At 44.0% G+C, this 20,266-nt stretch overlaps 1 protein-coding gene across 4 annotated transcripts in view; it reads left to right on the plus strand.

The window, feature by feature from the left end:
• Positions 1-1,753: 1,753 nt before the first annotated feature.
• The window catches only part of ARHGAP27 (Rho GTPase activating protein 27), an 82,026-nt gene continuing 63,513 nt past the window's right edge, over positions 1,754-20,266 (plus strand). For 2 of the 4 annotated variants that reach the window (XM_077253314.1, XM_077253317.1), the window contains exons 1-2: positions 1,754-2,916; positions 3,868-4,672. In XM_077253314.1, the coding sequence (XP_077109429.1) occupies positions 3,887-4,672 (786 nt within the window). In that variant the 5' untranslated portion in view covers positions 1,754-2,916; positions 3,868-3,886. Of the gene's footprint in view, positions 2,917-3,238; positions 3,295-3,324; positions 3,473-3,867; positions 4,673-20,266 lie in introns of those variants that run through there. The other 2 variants (XM_077253316.1, XM_077253315.1) reach the window with 2 other exon arrangements.

Below are 20,266 nucleotides of genomic sequence, written 5' to 3' on the forward strand. Positions count from 1 at the left end.
AACCTTACTCATAAGTATGTATTAGTATCCAACAATGAAAAAATACACACAAATACTGTATAAGTATATACAACTATCTAGCAATGAATAAACCGTATGCATACTCTGTCCTCCATTTTGGTCCCCATAAAGTGTAATGTCTACCATTCAAGACCCAATACAGTATAATGTTCTCCATTTGGTTCCCTATACAGTATATTGTCCTCCATTCTGTCCCCAACATAGTATAATGTGCCACATTGTGACTCCCATAGAATATAATGTTCCCTACACAGTATAATGTTCTCCTTTGGGGCATGTTTTAAAAAAAAACAAAAAAAAACAAAACATTCCACTAACCTGTCCCCACTTCTACAACGAGCAGCTTTTTCTTCCTCCTCCAACGCCGGTAAAAAGGGGTTCAGTAGCGATGGTATATCGACATCAGCTGCCACTGCTGTCTTCTGTTAGATCGGTGGTATGGATTGGTATGCTTGGCATGGAGCCAATGGCTTTTTGTTATGCATTAGTTTTCCACTGGATGTGCATTTAAGGATGCATATGTATGAAGGAGGAGCAGCTGCATTTTGCGGCATTTTGGTAGCAACCCTGGACACAGATGTACAAAATCCAATCCCTTCGCCATACCATTTGCGTTTACAAACATTTGTTAAAGAATGGTTGGTGGGAAAAAGCTCATTCACACCAGAACAGTCTGGTTGTAGGAGCCTCTGGTGTAGAAAGTCCATTCATGACATTTCTTCCCTCCTGAATATTCCATGATCAACTTTGAGGGGTATTATTGAGAAGTGGAAGGAACCGCAGCAACTCAGCCACGAAGTGGAGACCACATAACGTTACAGAGCGGGGTCATCGAGTGCTGAGGAGCAGAGGACAGAAAAGTCTCTAAAGATTTGCTGACTCCATAACTGTGGAGTCCAGACCTCCTCTGGTATAACATCATCATAAACACTGTGCCCATGCTGGGAGCTTTATTCCTGAGCAGCTGCATACAAGCCTTACATCACCAAGCACAATGTCAAGCGTCGGATGGAGTGGTGTAAAGTCAATTGCAGCCCAATGGTTTCAGTAAGGGGAAATTTTACTGCTTTAGTACACCAAAAAATTATGGGCAATTGTAAATTCCATCTTTTTGGGAATAATTTTGGGGGGAAGGCTTTTTTTTTGTTTCAGCATGAGTCTGCCCCAATGCACAAAACAAGATCCGTATAGAAATTACTGGGTCAGTTTGGTGTGGAAGCACATTACCTACCATTCAGAGCCCTGATCTCACCCCAACCAAACACCTTTGGGGTGATCTTGATTAGAGATTGTGAACCCGGCCTCCCTCTAACATCAGTGTCTAACCTCACAAATGGTTGTCTGGGAAAAATGAGCGGAAATTCCCACAGGCCCCTCCAAAATCTTGTAGAATGTCTTCCCAGAGAAGTGGGAGCAGAGGTCATAAACACTCCTGTAAGTGTAATGTGGAGATGTCCCAATATACTGTTCAATATCTCCAACCATTTGTAATCACTGCTGTATTGGGTTTTTTGGTAGGAATAAGTTCATTGTGCAGAGGTTTTGGTTTAGACAGTTCAGGGTTGTTTCCTGGGTTAGGGTTTTATCATTTTTTTTGTTCAAGGAAGTGAATAAAATATCAGGTTAAGTGGTTGGTTTAGTCTGTTCAACAGGAAATGCTTGAGAGTGCAGGCAAGCTGATACACAGCTTCTGCTGAGACCTGCCCGAACACCGCTCTCACACACAACGCCCAGACCAGTGCTGATTCTGTACTGCACCCTGCTCCTCTACTGATCCCACACTGCCCTCACACTGCACACTGCTGCTCTACTGATCCCACACTGCCCTCACACTGCACACTGCTCCTCTACTGATCCCCACACGGCCCTCACACTGCACCCTGCTCATCTACTGATCTTACACGGCCCTCACACTGCACCCTGCTCCTCTACTGATCTTACATGGCCCTTATACTACACCTTGCTCCTCTACTGATCTCACACTGCCCTCACACTGCACCCTGCTCCTTTACTGATCTCACACTACCCTCACACTGCACCCTGCTCCTCTACTGATCCCCACACTGCCCGCACACTGCACACTGCTCCTCTACTGATCCCCACACTGCCCGTACACTGCACCCTGCTCATCTACTGATCTTACACGGCCCTCACACTGCATCGTGCTCCTCTACTGATCTTACATGGCCCTTATACTGCACCCTGCTCCTTTACTGATCTCACACTGCACCCTGCTCCTTTACTGATCTTACACTGCCCTCATACTGCACCCTGCTTCTCTACTGATTCTACGCTGCCCTCATACTGCACCCTGCTCCTCTACTGATTCTACGCTGCCCTCACACTGCACCCTGCTCCTCTACTGATCCTACACTGCCCTCATACTGCCCACTAATCATACATACACTGTCCACATACTGTACCCTGTTTCTCTACTGATCCTACACTGCCCTCATACTGGACCCTGCTTCTCTACTGAGTCTACACTGCCCTCACACTGCTTCTCTACTGATACTACACTGCCCTCACACTGCATACTGTCCCTATACTGATCCTACACTGCCCTCATACTGCACCCTGCTCATCTACTGATCTTACTCTGCTCACTCTACCCCAATACTGATCCTACACTGCCCCACATACTGTACCCTTCCACTATACTGTTCTCATACTACATTAAGCCACATTGCCACTTACCAGTCCTAGCACTATACTCTATGACTACTGTACCCATCCCACACAGTTTATTATTCTAGCACTGCCTTTTTTGGTATATTGGATTATGCCCTTCATGATGCCCTCTGGAATCCTTAGGGATTGCATCCAACTCTGAGCTGGCACCTGGCACACCCTTCAGCCATTTCATCCTGGTTACGATGCAGTGAGGAGAAGCAGGTAAGGAGAACTTTGGACTACTCTCTCAGGTGTTGCAGTTGATGTTGGAAAGGCACCGATTTGGTTGCTGATTTTTATGAGCTGTGATTTTAATATTTCCCTTCCTTCACCATATGAATAGATTGTGACACTTTTCATTAGAGCCACAATGGACGCGGCATTTTGTGTCACACGTGACGATAAATTTTCCTCACCGTGTGTTTATCTTTATTGCTCAGCATCTGATGGGCGGGGGTTATGGGGTCGTCGATCACACACACAGGAACCCCCCACTTTTCCTGTGCTCAACACACTTGTTATGTCTCCACAAATGCACAGTGAACAGGAAGGAGCAGGACGGACGATGGAGCAGATGAAATAAGTGAGGAAGGCTCTGTGGTATGTCCGCCCAGTAACCAAAACTTTCCTTCCAGAGGTGTAGTAGATTGTCAGCTCTGGATTGTCCTAGACAAGCATCCGGGGAATGGTTTCCTCTGCCCTGTCTGTAAGAATGTTCTTGAGTCCCAGAAGGTCGAAGCATTGATTCCCGGTAGCCTGTCTCTTCCCTGGACCAACGGTGGGTACTGTGCGTATTTCCAGTGTTGTGGATCCAAATATGGATAATATGTACATGGCCCTGGTGTTTTGGGTGTGTATTAGTCACCTTGACGCACACCTCATTCCAGTTCCCCAACTTATATATTTGCAGTCTGGTCGAAAACATTCATTTACATATTAGGGAATTTCAGCTAGCAGTTCTTCTATATGTGCTACCCGCAGAGTTTTTTTCTGGAGCAGTTTTGGTACTGTGCATTACCTGCCTTCCATGCCCCCTCCTATTGAATTTCAGCAATGTCAGACATGTACACAGGTCTCTTCTCGCTTAGTCTCCTGTCATATTCGGCCCTATGATATAGAACGCTAGGCCTAGCCTGTCCCAGTAATCATCTCTATTATTTTTCACCTTTATAGGTAAATACTAGCCATCAGGATGCAGAGTGCCGGGACTTTTGACAAGGACTATGTCCTGGTGGAGCATGGATTTGAGTACACGGCTAAAGATGGCAGCTTTGTCTGTATAAAGCCGCATGAGCGCTACATTCTACTGAAGAGGACAAATGAGCACTGGTGGCAGGTCTGTCAAGACCACAAGTCCAAGCCTTTCTACATCCCTGCAAAGTATGTCAAGGTCCTGTCCTCCATTGGTCGAGGCTCCTATGGCACTGACAATTCGTGGACGATGTCAGAGGATCTCGCAGAACAGCCATCTTGTATTCAGTACAGCTACACATTTGTGCCAGCACAGCCACACGAAAGTGCATCTTCTGGTGGCCAAGAAGGTGCAATTATGGACAGTCAACACAATGCAGGCACTGCCAAAGCAAGCAATATGCAGCTGCAGCGTCTGGTCATGAAAGGATCATCTCAGTCATTACTTGACTTATCACAGCTGAATTGCAGGACGACTGAGCAGAGGGCGATGCGGGACACTCTCAACACTGACCACAAGTTGGGTCCTCTGAGAACTTTTCACAATTCTAAGAAAGTTTTGGATCCCCTAAAGCGGATTAGCTATATGAGCCCCCCAGAGCTGCAGCCCAGGATTAGACCCTCACAGTCTCTGAATGATCTGCAGCTTATAAAGTCATTGTCGGGCTCATCTTACCAACTGCCCCTTGACAGAGTCAAAATACCAGAGATCCATCTTCACATGGAGGAATTGACCATTGAGCAGAGCAATGTAGCCGGTTCCGACACCTGCTTAGCACTGGAAAAGGTATTTTTTTTCTTTGGTGGAGGGGAGGAATGAGGGGGCAACAAATGTACTTATCGAATCTGTATGGAGACTAAATGTGGTACTAAGCATATTTAAGGCCATGTGTTAGTGACTTCCCTAGTGCAGGAAATGATTGATCAGTTTCTCCAAAACAAAACTTTTCCCTTCATCCGTAGTCAAGGAAATGGTTGATCAGTCTTTCCAAAACGTGTCCCTTCATTACTCAAAACAGGTATTTTTTTACCCATGTAAACAGTCTAGCCCAATATTGAGAGTCATTGGGCTAACATGATCAGATGAATGGGCTGTGAGCCACTGTGTTAATGGTGTTGATTGCCACCTAATTGTCATTTTATTCATAAACTAGCTGAAGAGCCCGGCGTTGCCTGGGCATAGTAAATATCTGTGGTTAGTTATAGCAACTCACTTCTCTTATTTTTCCATCACGCCTCTCATTTTCCCCCTCACATCTTTCATTTTCCCCCTCACATCTCTCATTTTCTCCCTCACACCTCTCATTTTCCCCCTCACTCCTCTTATTTTCCCCCTCACTCCTCTCATTCCCCCTCCTCTCATTCCCCCCTCACTCCTCTCATTCCCCCTAACACTTGTCATTTTGACCTCACATCTGTCATTTTCTGATCACTCCACTATTTTCCCCTCACTCCTCTCATTTTGCACTCACACCTTTTCATTTTCACCTCACACCTCATTTTCACCTCACACCTCTCATTTTCACCTCACACCTCTCATTTTCCCCTCAGTATATACATGTTTGTCATCTCCCTTATATATAGTATACACCTGTATGTCATCTCCTGTATATAGTATATACCTGTATGTCATCTCCCCTGTATATAGTATATACCTGTATGTCATCTCCCCTGTATATAGTATATACCTGTATGTCATATCCCCTGTAAATAGTATATACCTGCTCTATGTCATCTCCTCCTGTATATTGTATATACCTATGTGTCATCTCCTGTATATAGTATATGCCTGTATGTCATCTCTTCTGTATATAGTATATATCTGTATGTCATCTCCTATATATAGTATATACCTGTATGTCATCTCCTGTATATAGTATATACCTGTATGTCATCTCCCCTGTATATAGTATATACCTGCTGTATGTCATCTCCTCCTCTATATACCTATGTGTCATCTCTTTTATACAGTATATAACTGTATGTCATCTCCTCCTATATATAGTATATACCTGTATTTCATCTCCTCTATATAGTATATACCTGTAAGTCATCTCCTGTATATAATATATACCTGTATGTCATCTCCTCCTGCATATAGTAAATACCTGTGTGTCATCTCCTCCTGTATATAGTATATACCTGTAAGTCATCTCCTCCTGTATATAGTATATACCTGTGTGTCATCTGCTCCTGTATATAGTATATACCTGTGTGTCATCTCCCCTGTATATAGTACGTACCTGTATGTCATCTCCTCCTGTATTAGACCTCGTTCACACGTTATTTGGTCAGTATTTTTATCTCAGTATTTGTAAGCTAAATTGGCAGCCTGATAAATCCCCAGCCAACAGGAAGCCCTCCCCCCTGGCAGTATATATTAGCTCACACATACACATAATAGACAGGTCATGTGACTGATAGCTGCCATATTTCCTATATGGTACATTTGTTGCTCTTGTAGTTTGTCTGCTTATTAATCAGATTTTTATTTTTGAAGGATAATACCAGACTTGTGTGTGTTTTAGGGCGAGTTTCATGTGTCAAGTTGTGTGTGTTGAGTTGCGTGTGGCGACATGCATGTAGTGACTTTTGTGAGATAGGTTTTGTGTGTCGAGTTGCATGTGACAGGTTAGTGTAGCAAGTTGTGTGCAGCAAGTTTTGCGCATGGCGAGTTTTGCGCATGGCGAGTTTTATGTGTGGTGCGTTTTGAGTATGTGCAAGTTTTGTGTGAGGCAACTTTTGCATGTGTTGCAACTTTTGTACATGTGGCAATTTTTCCACGTGTGCAAGTTTTGCGTGTGGTGAGTTTTTCATGAGGTGAGTTTTGCACATGTGGCTAGTTTTGCATGAGCCTAGTTTTGCATGTGGTGAGTTTTGCATGTGGCGAATTTTGCGCGTGGCGTGTTTTGAGCGGTGACTTTTGTGTTTCGACTTTTATGTGGCGAGGTTAGTGTATGTGTGGTGAAATGTGTGCTGAGGGTGGTATACGTGTTCAAGCACGTGGTAGTGTGTGGCGCATTTTGTTTGTGTGTTCATATCCCCGTGTGTGGTGAGTATCCAATGTCGGGGCCCCACCTTAGCCACTGTACGGTATATACTCTTTGGCGCCATCGCTCTCATTCTTTAAGTCCCCCCTGCCTTGTTCACATCTGGCAGCTGTCAATTTGCATCCAACACTTTTCCTTTCACTTTTTCCCCATTATGTATAGGGGCAAAATTGTTTGGTGAATTGGAAAGTGCAAGGTTAAAATTTCATCTCACAACATAGCCTATGACGCTCTCAGGGTCCAGACGTGTGACTGTGCAAAATTTTGTGGCTGTAGCTGCGACGGTGCAGATGCCAATCCTGGACATACACACATACATACACACACATTCAGCTTTATATATTAGATTTCCAAGTGGAATAATAGTGAAACAGCAGAACACCGAATTAAAAAAGAATTTGATGATCCAGAACTGTTATTTTATGGGTAAGACAGACAGACATGCGAGGAGAGGAGATAGGTCCTCATTAACTATTAATGGAAACAGTTCATATATGAACATGACATCTGATTATAATGAGCTGGGGTATCTACAGTTGAAACCAGAAGTTTCCGTACACTATATAAAAAGACAGATATGCATGTTTTTCCCAATGTCTGACATAAAATCAGAATAAGCCTTTCCCGTTTTAGGTCAATTAGGATTACCATAATTATTAATATTTGCCAAATGCCAGAATAATGAGAGAGAGAATGATTTAAGATATTTTTATTACTTACAGCAAAGTCAAAAGTTTACGTACATTTCATTAGTATTTGGTACCATTGCCCTTAAACTGAATGACTTGGGTCAAACGATTGGGATATCCTTCCACAAGCTTCTCACAATAGTTGGTTGGTATTTGGGCCCATTCCTCCTGACAAAACTGGTGTAAGTGATTCAGGTTTGTAGGTCACCTTGCTTGCACCTGCCTTTTCAGCTGTGCCCATACATTTTCAGTAGGATTGAGATCAGGGGTCTGTGATGGCCTCTCCAAAACCTTGATTTTTGTTATCCTTAAGCCACTTTGTTAGTGTAAGGTCTGAGACTAAGGAGAGAGAGAAACTCCTAAGGTGAACCCGCAGGACTGCGACATCGAACCTCCCAAGGGTGAGCTGGCCTGGTAAACCACCCCCTATACAGGGAGGGTCAGGGGCAGGCCCATGGGAGACTATTGCCGCAGAAGCTGATACCTGGGGACAGAGGGTAGGAGTAAAGGAATAGGCGGACAAGGAAATGAATAACGGAGACTGGGGACTACAGGAGAAGGCTACTAATGGTCAAACAAGGGAAGAGGGCAGAAGGACATGCAGGGAACACGGAACTGACAAGGAGCTGACAGAGACAAACGAAAGGTGCTAAGAGGGCAAACAGGGAAGTAAGGGGTAGACGGCACAGGAAACAAAGCAGGACCAGGTACAGGACTGGCTAGCAGGTAGACAGAGAAAAGCAGGAAAGCGAGGGACCTGAATCAAGCGAAAAAACAATTGATAATCAGGCAAGGAACAGGAGGAGAGGCTACCTGAAATAGGAGGAGTACCACATGACTTCCGGGTCAGGAATCTCCAGGGTCAAGGAAAGGAGGAGCGGAGCGACCGAGAACCAGTCAGTGGAGGTGCGCGTGCGCCACAGAAACCAGAAGGCGAAGTGCACATGCGCACCCGATGGGAGTCAGGAGATGGCGAGGAGACCGGAAGAGTGGAGGACGCACACATGCCAGGTGCGCGCAGGGAGGAACGGCAGGAGCCGAGGGAAGACCCGGAAGACACGCGGCAGCAGCAGGAGGACGCAAGGCTGGGTAAGTATGTCGGCGGTCAGGGGGAGAGGCAACAGGCGCGACAGTTACCATTTTGGCAGTATGCTTCGGGTCATTGTCCATTTAGAAGACCAATTTCCACCCACCTTTAACTTCCTGGCTGATGTGTTGAGATGTTTCTTTAGTATTGCCACATAATTTTCTGTTCTCATGATTCCATTTTGTGAAGTGCACCAGTCCCTGCTGCAGCAAAACAACCTCACAACATGATGCTGCCACCCCCATGTTTCACAGTTGGGATGGTGTTCTTAGGCTTCCAAGCTTCTTCCTTTTTCCTCCAAATGTAACAATGGTCATTATGCCCAAAAAGTTCAATTTCAGTTTCATCAGACCACAGAACATGTCTAGAAAAATTAAGGTCTTCGTTCCTGTGTGCATTTGCAAGCATTAATCTGGCTTTTTTATGTTTCTTTTAGAGTAATGGCTTCTTCCTAGCATTCTCTCTCTCATTATTCTGGCATTTGGCAAATATTAATAATTATGGTAATCCTAATTGACCTTAAACGGGAAAGGGTTATTCTGATTTCATGTCAGATATTGAGAAAAACATGTACATGTGTCTTTTTATATAGTGTATGTAATCTTCTGGTTTCAACTGTATATCCTCAGTGCAGGATCCTCTATGCTTATTTCTTCTCTCTTAATAAAGATTTTAGACTTAGTAAACAGAAATACAATGTATGTACCATAAAATGAATGTGATGTCTCTGGTGTGTGAGTATGTAACAAGGGCACGGGTCAGTGTGTATGTATAATGTGTGTAATGTAATACAGAACAGCGGTCAGTGTGTATGTATAATTTATGTAATGTAATACAGGACACGGGTCAGTGTGTATGTATAATGTATGTAATGTAATACAGAACACCAGTCAGTGTGTATGTATAATTTCTGTAATGTAATACAGGACACGGGTCAGTGTGTATGTATAGTGTATGTAATGTAATACAGGGCATGGGTCAGTGTGTATGTATAATGTATGTAATTTCATACAGGGCATGGGTCAGTGTGTATGTATAATGTATGTAATTAATACAGGGCATGGGTCAGTGTGTATGTATAATGTATGTAATTAATACAGGGCATGGGTCAGTGTGTATGTATAATGTATGTAATTAATACAGGGCATGGGTCAGTGTGTATGTATAATGTATGTAATTAATACAGGGCATGGGTCAGTGTGTATGTATAATGTATGTACTAATACAGGGCATGGGTCAGTGTGTATGTATAATGTATGTACTAATACAGGGCATGGGTCAGTGTGTATGTATAATGTATGTATTTAATACAGGGCGTGGGTCAGTGTGTATGTATAATGTATGTACTAATACAGGGCATGGGTCAGTGTGTATGTATAATGTATGTACTAATACAGGGCATGGGTCAGTGTGTATGTATAATGTATGTAATTAATACAGGGCATGGGTCAGTGTGTATGTATAATGTATGTAATTAATACAGGGCATGGGTCAGTGTGTATGTATAATGTATGTAATTAATACAGGGCATGGGTCAGTGTGTATGTATAATGTATGTACTAATACAGGGCATGGGTCAGTGTGTATGTATAATGTATGTAATTAATACAGGGCATGCATCAGTGTGTATGTATAATGTATGTACTAATACAGGGCATGGGTCAGTGTGTATGTATAATGTATGTACTAATACAGGGCATGGGTCAGTGTGTATGTATAATGTATGTAATTAATACAGGGCGTGGGTCAGTGTGTATGTATAATGTATGTACTAATACAGGGCGTGGGTCAGTGTGTATGTATAATGTATGTACTAATACAGGGCATGGGTCAGTGTGTATGTATAATGTATGTAATTAATACAGGGCATGGGTCAGTGTGTATGTATAATGTATGTAATTAATACAGGGCGTGGGTCAGTGTGTATGTATAATGTATGTAATGTCTGTGGTGTGAATATCTAACATATGTAATGTAATAAAGGTCAGAGCACAGGTTGATGTGTGTATAATATATGTAATGTAATACAGGCCAGGTCAGTGTGTATGTATTATGTATGTAATGTAATATAGGGTACAGGTCAGTGTGTATGTATTATGTATGTAATGTAATACAGGGCACAGATCAGCGTGTATGTATAATGTATGTAATCTAGTGCATGATCCGTGTGTACCTGTTATGTATACAATGTAATTAGGGTTGCCAACTTTCCTTTCAACAAATACCATCCAGGATAATATGAGCAATAAGTTTGGTTGTTTTATGGTGTGGCTGCACATTTCCTGTTCTACTAGTGATGTATTATGTGTAGGTCGTGGCTACTGTATTATGCCTGCAAGACCAGAACTTAAAAAAGGAGTATACACTTACAAATTTATAGTAGTTTTGTGGTTAAAGGGATATTTCTAATATACAAAAAGATATCATATTCCTGAGATACGTCATACCTTTATGATTTTGAGCTATGGTGATTATCTGGATAACACATTGTTATGGAGCATGTGAGAATGACACACTGCTGTGGGGAATCTGTTAATGATAGACTGTTATGGGGGATCTCCGGATGACACAGTAATTTCGGATTTCTTAATGACACACTGTTGTAGGGGGTCTCTGGATGACGCTTTGCTATGTGGGGATTTGTCAAGGATACAATGTTATGGGGAATCTGTGAATGATGCATTATTACAGGGAGATCTGTGAATGACACACTGCTATAGGGGATCTATGAATGATACACTGTTATGGGAGATCTGTAAATGACACACTGTTATGGGGGTATTGTGTATGACACACTGCTATAGGGGATCTATGAATGATGCACTGTTTCGAGGGAATCTATGAATGACGCACTGTTATGGGGGATCTCTGAATGACACACTGGGATCTGATGATTACACGCTGCTATGTGGGATCTGAGGATGAGACACTGTTACTGGGCATCTGTGGATGACATCCTGATACGGGTGATCCGAGGATGACACACTGTTATGGGGGATCTGTGGATAACAACCTGTTTTGGGGGATCTGTGGATGACAAACTGTTATGGGGCATCTGTGGATGACAACCTGTTACAGGTGATCCGTGGATGACACACTGTTATGGGAGATCTGTGGATAACAACCTGTTTTGGGGGATCTGTGGATGACACACGTATGGTGGGATCTGTGAATGGTGCACTTTTATGGGAATCTGTGGATGATGCACTGTTTTGGGGATCTGTGGATGACGCACTATTATGAGAACTATATGGCTGTCACTGTAATGGATGATCTATGAATCTCCTGACATTTACCTGGGGTATGTATGATTGTATTTTATTTTCCCTTTCCATATACTTAGATGAAAGTAGTTAAATGTTTTCCTTCTTTCTCTGCTGAGATTCAGTATGATCTGAGCCAAGATGGCAGCTAAGATCATGTAGAGGGGCCATATGTTGATGGTTCCCGTGGCCACCAAAGCTCTATGCTGTTTGCCAGGACTTCACACAATTTCTTGTCACTTTCTGGGATTACGAGCTGATGGTTCTGCTGAGCAGCTTTGTATGCAGGATTTCTGTTCCTTGGTTGTATGATCAAAGAGTGAGGAGATCTTCCCTTCATTATGTCTCAGGATAAGTGCAGGTGGAGTGTCTCTGTGTCACAGGAACCTCAAGTGTCACAGCTGCCTCCGATGGCTTTTCCTTCCTCCCAGAGACTATTGTCTTCTTCCTTAGAAATGTCGGCTTTAGTCATTTCCTTTCTGATGAGAAGGTGAGTTCCTGCCATTCTTCAGAAGCATAAAATGCAGGAAAGTCATCTCCTCACATGTCACGACTCACAAATAACCAAATATATGAGGAGTGAATGAAAACCAAGCTCCATCTATGGAAAAACAGTATGGACTATCTGCTTCTAAGTGTTGTTATCGTATTGTCAGCATGTGTGACGGCCGAGTCCTTCACACCCCACATCAGAGGAAAACACACACACATGAGTTTCATAAACTGAAGTATACTCAACCTTAAGATTGTCTCTCGTTTATGAGGCCACTATCTGTCTTTCCGGCTGGTAATTTGGCTCTTGCATAGTGATCCCTGATCTGCAAAATAGCCACCTCTCACTGTGGGGTCTCCATCCTGCTTTCTGTACCATATTCCCAGGGCCGGCTCCAGGTTTTTGAGGGCCCCGGGCGAAAGAGTCTCACTGGGCCCCCCCTTTAACACATACCACAATTCATGAATCACAGCTACAGCAGAGAAATATAGGTATAGTCCAATGCCAGAATTCACTTCTTACATGAGTGATAGTTATTGTAAATTCTACAATACCATACAGCAGAGGGGCTTTATATAAGTCAAGCCCTTATATGCCAATTTTTGTGGAAAACTTTTTAGGCTATGTGCACATGTTGCAGAATTGCTGCGGAAATTTCCACGGCAATTCTGTAACTCCTGCTGCGGGTATATCGCATGCGGAATGGGCAAGCATATTCCTGCTAAACACTAGCGTTTTACAAGCGTAATTAGCTTGCGGAATGCTAGCGTTTTCCAAGCAATCTGTAGCATCGCTTGGTAAACTGATTGACAGGTTGGTCACACTTGTCAAACATTGTTTGACAAGTGTGACCAACTTTTTACTATTGATGCTGCCTATCCCCGGCAGTCTTCCCGCTCCTCGCGATGTTCCGGTCCCAATAATGCATTGCGACAATGACCCCAGATGAAGTAGCAGTCTCGCGAGACCGACGTCATCACAGGTCATTTTCGCAATGCATTATTGGGAATGGAAGCATCGCGAGGAGCGGGAAGGCTGTTGGGGACGCCGGAAGGTGAGAATATCATGATTTTTTATTTTAATTCTTTTTTTTCTAACAATTATATGGTTCCCAGGGCCTGGAGGAAAGTCTCCTCTCCTCCACACTGGGTACCAACCGCACATGATCCGCTTACTTCCCGCATGGTGGGCATAGCCACATGTGGGAAGTAAGCGGATCAATGCTTTCCTATGTGTGCGGAATCCCTGCGATTCCGCACAAAGAATGAACATGCTGCGTTTTTTCCAGAATGCGATTCCGCCGCGGAAAAAAAACGCAGCATGTGCACAAAAATTGCAGATTGCATTCTAATAATAGGATGCTTAATGTGTGCGCTTTTTTGCATTTTTATAGAGAAAAAATGCGGGAAAAAAAGCAAAAAATCCTGAATGTGTGCACACAGCCTTAAAGTAAACATTAGAAAGTATTAACGTAGAACATTTGTAAAAGGGCAAAATGGGTTGCAGGCTGCAGCATCACAACACATCAGTATTCGTTGTCCCATTGTTTTGAATTCACTGTCGATTTGTAGTGCTGATGACTGACCCCAATAAGTGACATGTGCAAAAATGTATACATACAGTACATGTACATGGCACACATGTACATGACACACACACGTACATGGCACACACATATATACAGTACATATACACGGTGCACACACATACATACAGTACATGTACATATCGCACACACGTACATGGTACACACATATACATGGTACATACATACAGTACATGTACATGGCACACACGTACATACAGTACATGGAACATACGTATATGGAACACACATGTACATGGCACACACACATACATACATGGCATACACATACACACATGGCATACACATACACACACACACACATACATGGCACACACACATACATACATGGCACACACGACACATACATACATGGCACACACTCATACATACATGGCACACACATACATACATACATGGCACACACGACACATACATACATGGCACACACGACACATACATACATGGCACACACGACACATACATACATGGCACACACGACACATACATACATGGCACACACGACACATACATACATGGCACACACTCATACATACATGGCACACACATTCTGCACAACAAATGCTCATTTGATACATGTGATTCATATAAACACATACACATAGCTCACAGACAGCACACACTACACATACCACACACTATACACACATCAATTACACACACCTCACATACACTACTTTATGCTGGAGGGAATGAGATGTTCCACAGTATCAGATGCAGCCCTCCTGCTCCCAGCAGCACTATCCCAGCAGACACCTCCCTGCCCTCTCCTCTGCTGGGACTGCCGACAAGAGCAGGAAGAGCTGACAGGAGCCATCACAGGAGCAGCACACACAAAGGGTGCTGCACGACTTATGGTACCTCACATCACAGCTCAGGTATGTAGGTGCCGCCCGGGTCTTAGCTCTCCCTCCCCTCAGAAGCTCCGTGTAGGAGGACAGGAGGACGGTGCACTGGCCTATGAATACATGGCCTGTGGTGACATCACGGTCACATGGCAGGTCACATGATTGTGATGTCACTACAGGTCCTCAACCAGTCTCTACATCGGAAGCTTCACTGATTATGATTATCAGTGGAGCTTCTGCTGTAGTGGCTGGGGGGCCCCTAACGCCGGCCCTGGCTGTATCCCAGACAGCATGAGTGGGCCCCCCTGTCTCTCCAGGGCCCCGGCACTTGCCCAGGTGCGCCGGGTGCTGACGCCGGCCCTGCATATTCCCTATCTCTACCGTCTCAGTAAAGTCTTCATTATCCCTAGATCCTTAGGGAACTAGCATCTTCTTTAGCCCTACTTTTCCTCTTGACACAAAAATTAATTTTCCAATCTATATGAGACAGTTAAAGCCTCTTTCACACTTCCGTTTTTTACAATCCATCACAATCCGTCAAAATGTTGAGAAGACGGATCCTGTGCAGATTGTAAAAAACGGATGCACTGGGTCCGTTTTTTTCACGGATCTGTCGAGGCTATGTGCACACGTTGTGTATGCATCTTCGCCACATTTTTCCGCTGCGAAAACGCATACACAACACCACCCATGTTAAAAATAATAAAAAAAAATAAAAATCGTGTTATTCTTACCTGCCAGCGTTCCCAACAGCCTTCCCACCGCCCACGCAGCCTTCCCGATGCTCGCGTTCCCAGTAATGCCTTGCGAGACAATGACCTGTGATGACGTAGCGGTCTCAGGTCATTTTGCAGAGCATCACTGGGAACGCGAGCATCGCGAACATTGGGAAGGCTGCGTGGGCCGCGAGAAGGCTGTGGTGGACGCCGGAAGGTAAGAATATCACGATTTTTTATTTTTTTAAATTATTTTTAACATTATATCTTTTTACTATTGATGCTGCATAGTAAAAAGAGAGAGAGAGCAAGAGAGAATTTCCCTGACGGGAAATTCTTCCTCGCATGCTCAGTTTCAAAAGACGGCATCCGTCACTGGATTCATGCTTTTGACAGTCAGCGACGGATCCTGCGTCCATAGACTTCTATTATAGCCAACAACGGACAGCGGAGTATCCATCGCTGAGCGATTTTCCAACGTACAGAAAAACGTTCCTCTGTGCGTTGTCTCCGCCCGATGGACAGCGATTTTACGACGGATCCAGCGCACGATGGATGAAACGGAAGGCCATCCGTCGCTAATACAAGTCTATGAGAAAAAAAACGGATCCAGCAGAAACATTTGCTGGATCCGTTTTTTTTCACAAAACAACAGATTGTGACGGAAAATGACAAACGGAAGTGTGAGGCCTAAGGTTTCTTTCACACTTCCGTCGTTTGGCCAACGTCACAATGCGTTGTTTTGGAGAAAAAACGCATCATGCAAAGGTGCCCGCAGGATGAGTTTTTTCTCCATAGACTTGCATTAGCGACGCTTTGCGACGTATGGCCACACGTCGCATCCGTCGTGCAACGGATGCATCGTGATTTTGCGGCCCGTCGTGACGAAAAAACGTTAAATGTAACGCTTTGTCGTCCGTCGGAACCGCCATTTCCGACCGCGCATGTGCGGCAGGAACTCCGCCCCCTCCTCCCCGGAACTCATAATGGGCAGCGGATGCGTCTGAAAACTGCATTTTATTGTGAAGCAAATAACAAATAGGACTAAATAGCTCAAAACTTCAGAATGTATACCTATTCATCCCCCTAAAGTAAGTACTTTGTAGAGGCTCCTTTTGCTGCAATTATAGCTGCAAGTCGCTTTGGATAACTCTCTATGACCTTTACACATGTTACATGGAGATTTTTGCACATTTCTCAGTGCAAAACTGCTCCAGCTCCTTCAAGTTAGATGGTTTCCTCTGGTGAACAGCAATCTTCTGTTGCATAGTTTGGTCACAGAAGAAACTTGTGAGAGTAGATTATATGGGGTATTTCAACTTTATCTTCACAGAACATAAGGTACATGCATCAGCTTCTTAACACAGCATTACATTCAACTAAGCATATAACAGTAACAACATCGCCATCTACTGCCAGAAAAGTGTAAACTCCTCCTGCACACAAATGAGTCTGTATCTGTTGCATATCTGCCAACATCTTCAACTCAGATCATAGATTCTCAATTGGATTAAGGTCTGGGCTTTGAAAAGGCCACGCCAAAACATTTACACGTTTCCCCTTAAACCACTCGAGTGTTTCTTTAGCAGTATACTTTGGGTCATTGTCTTGTTGGAAAGTGAATCTCCATCCAAGTCTCAAATCACTGACAGACTGAAACAGGTTTTGCTCAAGAATATCCCTGTATTTCGCACCATCCATCTTCCCCTCGATTCTGACCATTTTGCCTGTTCCTTCTGTCGAAAAACATCCCTACAGCATGATGCTGCCAACACCATGTTTCACTGTGGAGATGATGTTCTTGGGTTGATGAGTTATGTTTGTTTGGCACCATGCATAGCTTTGGTGGTCAAAAAGTTCAATTTTGGTTTCATCTGACCATAGCACCTTCCTTCATAAATTTGAGGAATCTCCCACCTGTCTTTTGACAAACTCAAAACAAAACTTACAATTTTTGAGTGTAAGCAAAGGCTTTTTTTTCTGCCCACTCTTCTATGAAGGCCACCTCTATGGACTGTACGGCTTATTGTGGTGATATGGACAGATTCTCCAATCTCTAGTTGGGAACTCTGCAGTTCCTTCAGGATTACCTTTTGTCTCTGTGCTGTCTCTCTGATTATTGTTCTCCTTGCTCGGGCTGAGAATTTTGGTGGGCAAAATTTGGCAGGTTTGTTGTGGTACCATGTTCTTTCCATTTGATGATGCTCCAGAGGATCATCAGAGATTGGGATTTTTTTTTTTTTTTATACCCCAACCCTGACTTGTACTTCTCAACAACTTTGTCCGTGACTTGTTTGGAGATCTCCTTGGTCTTCATGGTGTTGTTTGGTTAGTGGTGCCTCTTGCTTAATGGTGTTGCTGCATCTGTGGCCTTTCAGAAAAGATAGTGTATATTCTGACAGACCATGTGACACTTAGATTGCTCACAGGTTGACTTTCTTTCTCTAAAAATGTGACTTATAAAGATAATTTCTGACACCAGACATTTTTAGGGGCTTCATCGCAAAAGGGGTGAATACATCTGCACATGCCAATTTTTAGTTATTTGATCCCATAAATTAAATTTGTGCCTATATTTTTCATACTTCACTTCACAAACTTAGACCATTTAGTGCTGATGCATCACACACAAATCGGAATCCAAAAATATTTAGACACAGGTTGTAATGTAACAGAATGGGTAAAAAACCAATGGGGGTGAATACATTCATTAGCCAGTGTAGACTACCTGCATAGAAGGATGAAGCATACATTAATAATGTATAAATAAAATTTAAAAAACACAACACTTGAGGTCAGAAACAAACCTCAAAGATGGTAATGGGAGTTGTACAAATAGTCACAGTAAGGGCTCATTTCCACTGGCGAGGAAAACGGACGAGTGCAATCCAATAAAAAATCGGATTGCACTCGGACCAATGTTATTCAATAGGTGTCTTTTCATTTGCGATTTTTTTCTCAGCCGAAATCGGACTGAGAAAAAAATCGCAGCATGCTGCGATTTGCTGCGAGTCTCGGATGAGACTCGCCAATGCAAGTCAATGGGTGCGAGAAAAAAAACGGACGGAATACGGACCATCCGTATTCCGTCCGTTTTTTACGGATACATCACCATTCTGTGGCCTAGAACACTGTCCATGGTCTTGTAAATGATTGTAAAAAAATAGTTGCAGAGAAAAAAACGGATTGCATACGGATGTCATACGGATGTAAAACGGATGGTGCGATTAAAAATCGCATTGCACTCGCATTACACTCGCATGACAATCGCATGACAATCGCATACGCTACATCCCTTTTTTCGGTCCAGATTACGGACCGATTTGTCTCTCGCCAGTGGAAATGAGCCCTTATATAAACTATGACAGTATAAAATGAGGGAATATGTATGTAGCCACCCTTAGCAATGTATGTTTCGCATGTGATGCTTCGTGTAGGGGTTAGGCATAGGTCTTGCAAAATAGCAACATTTTGTCATACAGACTTACATGGTATATGATTCTGGCCAATAACAATGTCTGTTCATGCAAGAGAATCAGATCACACTAAGGTGACACTTGGATCAAACTCTGACAGAGTTGACATTAACATAATTGGACCGAGTCTCTCACATGTGAAAATCTACGGCTGTGTGACCCCAGCATGAGTTTGAAGAAAATGAGAGGGAAGAAAAAAGTTCTCAGAGTTATCCCACTAAAACAAAAAACATCTCCTATCTACACGTCCAGTGATAAAAAAATAACCGCTGGGGACCCAACATTAAGACCCCCTACAATCATTAGAACAAGAGTCCCAAGACCCTACTTCAGAGCAGTGGTCACATATGTACATATGAGATAGAACTACCGTGTTTCCCCGATAGTAAGACACCCCCGATAGTAAGACGTAGTGGGGGTTTTAGCGGGGTCGGCTAATGTAAGACGCACCCCCGAAAGTAAGACGTAGTACTGCACGTTGGAAAAATATAAGCCGTACGACAATTCAGCTAAGGCTTCACTGGTAACCAGGGTAAACATCGGGTTACTAAGCGCAGGGCTGCGCTTAGTTACCCGATGTTTACCCTAGTTACCAGTGTAAAAAAAAAAAAGTGAGGTGTCATATCTTGTTTTTTCCAGAGGTGATTTTGGAGTTTTTGGGCTGTCAGAAAGATACTGTTGACTTCCATCTCCGAGGGCGCTCCAGTGCAGGCTACAGTAGGCCGGCTCTGGCGGCGGGTCCATGCGGGGTGGAGTAGATGAAGCTGGCCGCTGCTTGCTGCTCCGGAGCGCACAGTCCGTGCGGGGGATGGTGCACCGGGCCGGGGGAGGACAGGACGTGCAGGTATTCGCCGCCTCCTGCGCCAACCACAGCGCCGCCCCCGGCCACGAACCCCCCGGAGAAGCTGGAGCATTTGTCGGGGAGCAGCAGCTGGTCGTACCCGAGGTGGCTTCCCTTTCTCATGGTACGGAGCCGCCGCCTTCTCCGCTCTCCTCCTTGTGAGGCGGATTGTACGGCTGTGTGTGCTCGGGCCCCAGCTCCGACCTTCGCGCGTAAACCGCATCCCTTCATTCATTGTCAGCTTCCTGGAGCCATTTTTCAGCCGCGGTGGTGGCAGGGAGGTCGGAGCTGGGGCCCGAGCACACACAGCCG

This window comes from Ranitomeya variabilis, chromosome 4, assembly GCF_051348905.1.
Source record: "Ranitomeya variabilis isolate aRanVar5 chromosome 4, aRanVar5.hap1, whole genome shotgun sequence".
NCBI classification, from domain to species: Eukaryota; Metazoa; Chordata; class Amphibia; order Anura; family Dendrobatidae; genus Ranitomeya; species Ranitomeya variabilis.